The 11,568-nt window shown below is 39.1% G+C and overlaps 1 protein-coding gene across 1 annotated transcript in view; it reads right to left on the reverse strand.

Annotated features, from left to right (window-relative positions):
* LOC133605660 (protein O-mannosyl-transferase TMTC2-like) overlaps positions 1 to 11,568 on the reverse strand; it is a 58,358-nt gene that overhangs the window by 17,651 nt on the left and 29,139 nt on the right. The window contains exon 2 of the mRNA XM_061958899.2: positions 6,796 to 7,378. Coding sequence (XP_061814883.1) covers positions 6,796 to 7,378 — 583 coding nt within the window. The remainder of the gene's footprint in view (positions 1 to 6,795; positions 7,379 to 11,568) is intronic.

Consider the following 11,568-nt stretch of genomic DNA (forward strand, 5'->3'; position numbering starts at 1 on the left):
GATCAATGCTGCCCCTGTAACTACTTGGTGGATGGATACCCAAATTTGTAGTGGTGAATTTTGAAAGCCACGTTACAACAGAAAATAAACAGCGTTTAACTGTAAATTAGCAAATAGATTAATAATAGTTTTGAGCAGAAGTAACAACTGGAAATGACACAATATGTTACCGCATACATCGGTGGCCACATTAGGAGCTTTTGTAACCCGTTTTGCAAAAAGCTAGCATTGTAACTTATTTATATGCTAACTTTTTTTTTTTTTGTAATCATTTTTTACAGGTATATTCCTCAGACCATACATTTTGGCATCTAATGCATGTTAACTGTTAGAAATCTTAAATGCTAACTTTAGCATGCTAGCTGTTTTGGCTAATTTTGTGGGTATACTACTCGGAGTCATATATGTTGGTACTCAGTGTATGCTAATGTTAGCATGTTGTTATTTATTTTTTTATATTTTTTTTTTTTATCTCATTTTGCAGATATATGCGCCTAAAGAGAATTTTTGTTACCTGACATTATCTGGCTGGCGTGCTTAACGTCAGCGTTTCAGTTTGGGTTCAGATTTTCAGCATTCACATGCAATTTCACCTGAAACTGCATTTTAGCTCTATATTAAAAAAAAGTTTTTTGTTCATATTTTTTAAAGTCTGGAATAGATTATAAGGATTTGTATGATTTCTTATGGGGGGGAAAATGCTTCGGTTTTCGTACGATTCGGACCTTTCAGAATGGGTTGCTAAGAAAAACCCAAGTAACACAGCATTCATGTTAGTGTGCACATTTCCACCGCGATGGAAAAGTAGTTGTCCATAACAAAACCCACGTTTAGGATTATGGTAAGAGGTTTAGCTCCAGCTCAGTTGTTGATTCCTCCAGATGAGATGTGGGGGAAAAAACTTGAAAAGGGTCAACGGGGGCAAGCAGGACCCCCATTCCCCACTTCCCATCAGGATGCTCTTAAAAGCGAGTACTTTGACAGCTGCTACATAAACGGGTCCAACATTGGTGGCATTAGAGTAGATGAGCCTTATTCAAGCCTTAACTGCTCTGCGTGTTCCTAAATTGTCTTTTAATTGCCATCTAGATGCGCAATGCTGATGCTCTTGACTGTAATCACTTCTTAAGTGAATCAACGAGCACCAAGAGCGGCCTGCAGGTGCATTAGGCTTGTTTAAAGCAGCTTGTTTCCCCTCCAAGATTGCAAATCAGTACAGATTTGCCACAGTTTGGCATCTTGTGGACTGAATACACGGCTTTGTTTTATCTTCAAGCACACTGGTTAATTAATTAGGAATGAGCATGACGCACTAAAGTTCCACAGAAGTAGATTGCAAGTAAAATAAACACATCATTTGGCTGGGGGGAGTCGTCCCTTGAGGTGGTTAACCACAACAGATGATGCAGATCATTCATTAGCCTTACGTCAGGCCACAGAAACTAATGTTTGGAATGGTGTCACTTAGATTTGGAAGGATTTGAGCTTTTTCATATCTCCGTGCTGTGGTATCGTTGTAGTTTGTTCATGTGAACGAACTGCGACCACCACGTCTACTTTTTAACGGTCTCTCTTTGAACTTGCATGTCCAATTTTCTCTATCCTCTGGTCTTATGAATTCATCTGTTGATGCGCTGACTTCATATGTATCCAGACGTATTTGATTAAAGAACTGCTTGTAAAGCCCAAAGCCTTCAGCTTGAAAAAAAAGGGAAAAAAAGCTGTCTTGTGTAGATGGGCCATTCCAGTTGTAATCTAAAATACACTTAGATTGATGTCCTTTTGCCATCTCCAAAAGTGTTTATTGAACCGTCTCAAGCAACTTAATTTTCATTTCATTTGGAGTAACAGGACTTAAAGTAACCACAGCGTTAAGATCTGGCATGGGCGCTGTTGGTCTGGACCCCAGGATACAGAGACGTCAGATAAAGTGCAGGCGAAAATGTATTTAATGACAAAAACACAATTGGTGCACAGGAAGCATTGGGGAAAGCTATGGCATGTTGAGGTACAAAGCTAAAATGATTCAGAGAGGACAGAGCTGGCATAAGAAGTAGCCTGATTGGCAACCAGGGACAGGTGAGGGAGCCAGGGCTCAGACTGAAGAAGTGGTGGCAAATTAACAAAAATAAGAGCGCTGGAAAGGAAATAAAATAAAATAAAAGAAACTCATCCTTTTCAGGCGAGATCATGACTCAGAGTGAACATAGAATTAGCAAATATATGAAATATCGTCACAAGTAGGGATGTCCGATAATGGCTTTTTGCAGATATCCAATATTCCGATATTGTCCCACTATTTAATTACCGATACCGATATCAACCGATACTGATATATACAGTCGTGGAATTAACACATTATTATGCCTAATTTGGACAACCAGGTATGGTGAAGATAAGGTCCTTTTTTTTTTAAATATTAATAAAATACAATAAGATAAACTAATTTAAAAAAAAATCTTGAATAAAAAAGAAAGTAAAACATTATAAAAACAGTTACATAGAAACTAGTAATTAATGAAAATGACTCAAATTAACTGTTGAAGGTTAGTACTATTAGTGGACCAGCAGCACGCACAATCATGTGTGCTTACGGACTGTATCCCTTGCAGACTGTATTGATATATATTGATATATAATGTAGGAACCAGAACATTAATAACAGAAAGAAACAACCCTTTTGTGTGAATGAGTGTAAATGGGGGAGGGAGGTTTTTTGGGTTGGTGCTCTAAATGTACCGGTAAGTGTATCTTGTGTTTTTTATGTTGATTTAATAAAAAAATTAAAAAAAAATTGACAAAAAAACGATACCGATAATTTCCGATATTATATTATCGGACATCTCTAGTCACAAGGCATTTATGCTAATGGGTGATAACACTCGGCACATTACAGTGATTGAAAAAAAACTTGAGTTTCTTCCAGCTGCTTTGCCAACAAACACACCATCAGCAGCTTTGTCATACTTTCATGGATAAATGTCCTCTGTTTGTATATTATTTTTTATATCCTTGGCTGGCGTTATCGACTCACTCTGCTTCAGGATGGCGCAGACTAGCAGTGCTACGCTCCAACTGCTTCACCAAGTTGTCTTTTTGAGGATTTATTTCTGTAATTCAATGAATATCATCCACCTCTTCTTCTCAGCACTGTCCTTCACACTCACTTTTTTCATACAGTTAACTAGCGCCGACCTAGCATTTTGCTTCAGTTTGTTGTCGGCCCTAAAATGTCTGCTTGTGCCACTCAGCACACTTCCACGGCGCACCAGTTGCTGCTCTGTGGTTAATGGAAACACGATTAGAGCTACTCTGATAAAGTAATCTGAACTGTGATTGGATAGACCATGTAATTTAGGGTAGATGTAATGTTGCTGTCACTTTGGGCTGCAGTATGGAGCGGTATATCTCGGTTGGTAGAGTGGCCGTGCCAGCAACTTAAGGGTTCCAGGTTCAATCCCTGCTTCCGCCATCCTAGTCACTTACGTTGTGTCCTTTACCCACCTGCTCCCAGTGCCACCCACACTGGTTTAAATGTAACTTAGATATTGGGTTTCACTATGTAATAGCGCTTTGAGTCACTATAGAAAAGCGCTATCCATCCATCCATTTTCTACCGCTTATTCCCCTTTGGGGTCGCGGGGGGCGCTGGAGCCTATCTCAGCTACAATCGGGCGGAAGGCGGGGTGCACCCTGGACAAGTCGCCACCTCATCGCAGGGCCAACACAGATAGACAGACAACATTCACACTCACATTCACACACTAGGGCCAATTTAGTGTTGCCAATCAACCTATCCCCAGGTGCATGTCTTTGGAGGTGGGAGGAAGCCGGAGTACCCGGAGGGAACCCACGCAGTCACGGGGAGATCATGCAAACTCCACACAGAAAGATCCCGAGCCCCGGATTGAACCCAAGACTACTCAGGACCTTCGTATTGTGAGGCAGATATAATTCACTATTATTTTCAGGGAATTTCACTGCAATATTGCAGAGTGATCTGGAAGAATATTGCTTTCTCTTTTTTTGTAGACTGCAGTGAACACCACACCCTCCTTTGTCTCCGTCTGTCCCATCCTCCACTCTCCACTCGTCCTACCTTTCCTCATTGGAAATCTCATCTCAGTCTGATTAGGGAGTAAATGGAACGCTGGCAGGAGCACATCTGTGGGCTCATTTGCATTTCAACACCGAGACCAGATAACGAAAAGGGAAGTGAGAGCATAGTTTCCCACTCTCGCGTCCTTCGTCCCCTTTTGTGTTCCCAAGCTTGGCTTCTCGACACGTCTGGCTCATTATCGAGGAAACAATTGGTCTCCGTGGCCGAGCCCGCCGAGTAATGAGCTCCCCTGCCAAGATAACCGTGACTGGGGCCTCACCCGGGCACTGGAGCTGTGATAAATGAGCCAGATGTGGTGGACGGATGGGGGGCTGCCAGTGAAGGATTTGTCATGAAATCTTCCAGACTTCGTCACAGTTTGGAACAATAGAGGACAAAAAAGTTTCCAGATTCCGTTTTTTCCTTTTGGTGCAAGGCAACAATCCACCATCTTGTTTTTTTTATACATTGCACCTTGCAATGTATCAAATGAAGACCCACTTGCCTCCGAATTTGTTTATTTTTCTTAGAATTAAAGTACATTAGTACCTCAATTAATGAGTTTAATTGGTTTTATGACCGAGCTCCTTACTTATAACACTAGGATCTCAAATCAGCGCCGCTCATTGAAATGAATTAAAATCAATTTAATCGGTGCTTGGCCCTCCCATAAACAGTAGACATGCCTTTTAAAAAGAAAAGCTAACGTTTAGATCAGATATATTGATTGTGAATCAATACAGTAGAACAGGCGTGCCAAATTGATTTTCATTGAGGGCCATATCGCAGTTACGGTTGCCCTCAGAAAAAAACAACAACTGGACAACAGTGATCATAATCAGCTCATTTTTAAATGTTGCTAATGAGATCAAAAATAATTATTATTTATTAACACACACAAAAGTGCCAAAAATTGGTACCATTGAGTACCGGTATAGATTCCCAGGTACTGGGAATTGGTAATGTATTGGTTCAAATGTCAACAGTACTGTACTTATCCCTAGTCTTCATGCTGCTTAGCGCATGGACAAACTATCTTGTTAGTGACGAAGACTGTCTTTATTTCATGCAAACATAAAATGATTGTTCAGGATAAATATGTCTTTGTTTGTAAACTTATTAAGGAGCACCATGATAGAAAAACTTGTCAAAGATCCTTTATACAGGTATGTGATTTTTCCGTCTAAAGTCGGAATTCCGTCTTTTAATCTCGGGGAAAAAAAAAAAAAAGATCTCCCGTTTTTCGGGGGTTTTTTCCGACCCTAAATCAAGATTCGAGACGTAGTTTATATTACGCCGTAGTTGATTGGTCGATATGTTCCTTGTGACCAATCAGGACATCTGTTATGAATGATGACGTTAATAACGTCATCATTCATAATGGTTATTACCGCCATTTTCCATATGTAAACGATGTCAGTTCTCGAGAGAAAGGACGCTTTACGAGTAAAAGAAATTGATAAACATGTCAAAAATAAGTTTCGATGGAAAGGGAAATCACTGATACTGTTGGGAAGAAGGAAGTTACGACTTTGTTCTGTGATTTTATTCGGAAAATCGATCGTCCCGGAAAGGTTTTGTGCACGTGGTGTCATGATAATATTGACTATGGATCACGAGTTTTCAAGGCTTTGGAAGTACATGCGAAACGCCAAAAACATATGAAACAACTTGAAGCAAGGAAAACGAACTTTTCACTAGCTGGTACTTTTGGATGTCAACCGAAAGTGAGCAAACCTTACGGACTTCATCCTTTGTTTACATCGACAACTGCCGTAGACATCGAGAGGAAAGATCCACCCAAACAACCCACTTTAGTTGCAGACAGGGTTGTTAATAATGAGGTAAGCTAAAAAATATTTGCTTGCGAAATACGCATGTTTGTTTTAAATATTAACCAATTATTGCTTTGCGAAATATAAATGGGTTTTTCTAAAAATAAAAAGCCACGTGAAAATATATTATGAATTTACAGAAATTCAAAGAGTCGCATTATTGATTCCAGTTAACAATTTATTTGAAATAAATTTGCATATAATACTATTTTGTAATATTAAGTTCTTATGTAGTCTCTTGAAACAATATTGTCAGTGGTGTAACAATCTTGAAGGTAAATATTTTCACACTTGTTTCATGCAATATGTCAGTGTCCTCACATTATTATTATTTCCTATTTTCAAATATGAGTAAACAATACTAAACATGTTTAATTATTTTCATAAATGTATATCCTATATCCTATTTTCCTGTAGATAATAACACTGATCAATGTGACACCTGTGGATGTGAAATGAACACAAGATGTAAATATTAGTGACTAAATACTGTTGGGACTGAACCATATACAGTGATTCATTAGGATAATTGGGTTATGTATGTTCTATTAATGATGTTTTCATGTCTTTAAACACTAAAATATTTTCTTCAAATGGTGCTGTCTTTGTTAATTTTAGCATGTTAAATTGGTGAAAAACCAGGAGCTTGGACCTGGCTGGGGGCCTTTGTCCCCCAGACCCCCGGAAATGTTTTCAGCCTTTTTCATTGTGGTCAAATCACATGCCTGTTTATATGAAAGAAGAGCTCTGCTAATTAACAGCTTACCTAATTGCACCCCAGATGAAACGCAAACAAGCAATTTCCCCACCAGAGCTATTAACTAGATGAGGTTTTGGGGTGAAAAAGAAAAGTTTATTTACCTTTCCAAGCGGGAGCAGGAGCGCTTGACGAAACGTGAGCCTGTGGAAGACAAAGAGGTCGTAGACGGCCGACACGGCCAGCACTGTCACTCCTTGCTCCTTCCAAAGCATGCTCGCCGTCGCCCCCCACAGGCTTCCCAGCATCCACAGCCGGCAGCCTAGTCGGGTCTGGAGCGTCGCCCGCAGCCCACAGTGCCTCGCGTAGCAGAGAATAGACAGCAAGAAAAACAAGGCGGCGCCCACGTCAGCCCTCCCCACCACGCCGGCCACCGCCTCCGTGTGCACCGGGTGAGTGGCGAACAGGAGACCGGCCAGCAGACTCCACAGTCCTCCACCCAGCAGGGGGCGACTGAAGGCGGTGAATGCGGTTGTGACCAAACCGTGCAGCGCCACATTGAGGAGGTGGTAACCTCGGGGATGCAGGCCATGGAGGGCGTAGTTGAGGCGGAATGAGAGGGTGCAGAGCGGGCGGAAGGACTTGTGGCTGCCGCTGTGGGTGAGCAGGGTACCCCAGAAGTCGTCGTACAGGATGTTGGTCCACGGGGTCTCTGGGAGGAGGTCCTGGTTGGTCTTGATGGCTCGGCTGAGGATGGAGAGGAAATACTTGTTGTGTGTTGTCAAATGGTATTTGCAAAAGGTAAACTTGGTAGGTTACAGGCTACTAGGAGTTAGCAGCTACACAACAGCGATGCACATAATCGCAGACAAGCTAGGCATACGTAAAAGGTGTCCTTCATTGAACAATAGTACAGTCTAAAACAGAACAATTGTCAAATAATTATAGTTGCATATTACAGTACTTACACATACTAACAATGTGTCCAAGGCAGAAACATATCAGAAAGTATTAAGTAGAAAAACGTGTCCGCATTATTCAACTTACTGCATCATGAGCTTAATTCTATTAATTATTGTAGCCACTAGAGACACATAGTGGCCACAAAAAGACAGCATATATCCATTCCAAAAGGTTAATTAAAAATAGGTTAGTGTTTTCCATACCTACTCTTGTTCTCTGTTAGACTAATTTCACTTGATCGAACCTTTTTAACATTCCACACCTACAAAATCATGAAAGTATGTATGATTCCTGCTGATATTATAGAGATTCAATTAGCCAATACCTAAGGTCCTGGTATCGTATATCGTATTCATAGTGAAAATGTATTAGGACACCCCCAGAATATACTGCTATCTTGTGTAGTTAATTTAGAAAAACATGAAAGTAGAGATGTCCGATAATGGCTTTTTTGCCGATATCCGATGTTCCGATATTGTCCAACTCTTAATTACCGATACCGATATATACAGTCGTGGAATTAACACATTATTATGCCTAATTTTGTTGTGATGCCCCGCTGGATGTATTAAACAATGTAACAAGGTTTACCAAAATAAGAGAACAACTTCAGACTTAGACTTACACTTAGACTTCCTTTTTATTGTCATTCACATTTGAACTTTACAGCACAGATAAGAACGAAATTTTGTTACATAAGCTCATGGTAGTGCAGGATAAAAAAGCAATAAGGTGCATATATAAATATATAAATACCAGGTTACTGTACAGATAAATATATTGCCCTTTTCCACATGCGTCGAAGTTTATGGATGTATGTTATATTGTCTTTTTTATTCCAGCGAGTTAATCCATTTTGGGGGGAGTTGAGGGGATAATTTAATGGTGATGCGTTCAAGAGTCTTACGGCCTGAGGGAAGAAGCTGTTACAGAACCTGGAGGTTCTGCTTCGGAGGCTGCGGAACCTCTTTCTAGAGTCCAGCAGTGAAAACAGTCCTTGGTGGGGGTGGGAGGAGTCTTTGCAGATTTTCTGAGCCCTGGTCAGGCAGCGGCTTTTTGCGATCTCCTGGATAGGAGGAAGAGGAGTCCTGATGATATTTTCCGCCGTCCTCACCACTCTCTGACTTCCAACTGAAGTTATGGAAAAAAGTCCCAACTTGGCACTGCCATATTTATTATTGAAGTCACAAAGTGCTTTTTTTTTTTTTTAAACATGCCTCAAAACAGCAGCTTGAAATTTGGGACATGCTCTCCCTGAGATAATCCTGATACCCACTACAACTATGGGAAATACTATACCCTGACTTTCACAAAGTGCATTATTTTTTGGTGGTTTGTGTTGTATTTTTGTTTTTCTCCGCGGAGTCTTTAAGCGACAACTTTGTGGTACTACTTTTTTTCGGTGTTTGCTTTTCATCCATCTTCCGCTTGTATTCATCGTGTATCTCTTTATGATTCTTGAAGAGGTGGGAGATCAAATTGCTCGTATTAAAGGAAGACGTCTTAATTCCTCCTCGCATAACCAACTTGTTGCAGTCATTGCAAATTGCCAGTTTTTTATCCATCGGACACACTTTAAAATAATCCCAAACCATAGACATGGTGTCGTTAGTCAGTCACCGAGCAAGCTGGCTTGTTAGCCACGGCTACAGCACCGGCAACAACACACTCTTGTTGTTGTTATGCTGCGCTCGCGGCGGTTTGATGAGGTCATCAAGCGTCGCCAGTAAACCTCTCACGCTGCAGTCGTCAACTCCTGTGTTGTGTGTGGGAGAGGAGAGAGGGGAGGGGCTGCTGACTGGGAGACACAACTGCTTCTCCATAAGTCCGGGTGTTACCAGATATGTACCGCTCCGTACAGCAGCGTTTTAAAAAGTCATTAATTTTACTTTTTGAAACCGATACCGATAATTTCCAATACAACATTTTAAAGCATTTATATTAGTATTAGGGAAGTCTGATAATACCGGACTGCCGATATTATCGGACTTCCCTATATACACAGTATATATACGTATGTATGTATATTCATATATATGTATATATACATATATATATACATATATACATACATACACTGTGTATACGGTATATATATATATATGGGTTGTACTTGTATAGCGTTTTTCTACCTTCAAGGTACTCAAAGCGCTTTGACACTACTTCCACATTTACCCATTCACACACACATTCACACACTGATGGAGGGAGCTGCCATGTATACATATATATACTGTATATACACAGTATATATATGTTTGTATATGTATGTATATTTATATATGTATGTATATTCATATATATAGATATGTATATACAAAGTATATATGTGTGTATATGTATGTATATTTATATATGCATGTATATTCATATATATATATATACACAGTATATATGTGTGTATATATATATATATATATATGTATATGTATATATATATATATATATATATATATATATATATATATGTATATGTATATATATTTATATATATTTGTGTGTGTGTGTGTGTGTGTGTGTGTGTGTGTGTGTGTGTGTGTGTGTGTGTGTGTGTGTGTGTGTGTGTGTGTGTGGGTGTGTGTGTGTGTGTGTGTATATATACACACACACTGTGTATATAGATTATATCCATATATACACTCTGTATATATAAATATATATGTACGTTCAAATGTGTGTTTATTTAAACAAAAATATTAATTTAAAAAATATATATATACATATAATAATCAATAAAATATTGAAAACATAATATATCAAATTATATTAATAGTATACCCAAAATATGGATAGGCCATTAATAAATTATAAACAAAATACATATTTACATAAAAAAGATTAAAAATGCTGATTACAATAAATAAAAATATGCTAAGTTTGCACCCAATTACACAACAATAAATAAAATACTGTATATGAAAAAGTAATAACCAATAAAACATAGTAAGCCAAAATCCATCCATCCATCCATTTTCTACCGCTTGTCTCTATGTACAAAAATATGAACTATATAATATGAATGAATAAACTAAATATCAACAAAAATCTGATCAGAACCTTAAAAAAAATTTTAAAAATAAAAATGATTTTCCCCAAACATGCCAAATTGTTATTTTTATGCTTAGAAAACTGGGCTATTCCAATCAACTAAAACATGAAAAATAAATAAATAAATCATTGTTAGATGCCAATGTGAGAATAACAACGCTCCCAGTCTGTTGGAGATCATTAGCACACTTACAGTATGTCTTTGTGGAGAAGGCTGCTCCTTTGTTTGGACATTCTACCTTTTCAGTTCCGAGAAAACGGAGAGGGGAACGTTTTAAGGAGGTCATAATGTTACACGCATGTTTTGTCTTTAATTGTTTCCCAACAAGGCACTAAAGCTGTCTTCGCTTGAGCTACGCTGGAGAAAATTCCCATCATTGTTTTCCCGACAAAGTGTTTATTTGTAGACTTAAACCTTATCAGCCATGACATCGTGTGTTCATATTACATGAAGCTCCTCCCCACCCTCGCTGAGCTGCTAGTCCTAAAAAGATGCAAATACATCATTTGCATATTCAAATCAACAGAGGCTCATGCGTGCATAAAGAAATCCAGTGATCAGCAAAGGTGTTTTTTTGGGTTTTTTTGTGCCGGAGCGTGTGTGACGGCTTCATTGAGGCGTGCAGTCGTCTCCCGTAGTGATCGACGTCTTTTGTATTCAGACGTCGTATTTAGGCCATGGCTGCAGGACTATTCACAGTCCTGAAAGTACAGCACGGCTTTGGTCTTTTCAGCTTTGAGATACTCGAAGAAGAAAAAAGACATGGGGAGTTTTTCTCTGCATAAAAATATGTTAATGTAATCAAGCTGCAATTCCACTTTTGTTGTGCATCATCAAGTGTTTCTGTCCTATTTTTAAAAGCGTTGCTGTTTATTCCTTTATCTTGACACCCACATGAATTAATTGTGATCATGTTTTCTCCACC

Source organism: Nerophis lumbriciformis, linkage group LG05 (assembly GCF_033978685.3).
Source record: "Nerophis lumbriciformis linkage group LG05, RoL_Nlum_v2.1, whole genome shotgun sequence".
Lineage (NCBI taxonomy): Eukaryota > Metazoa > Chordata > Actinopteri > Syngnathiformes > Syngnathidae > Nerophis > Nerophis lumbriciformis.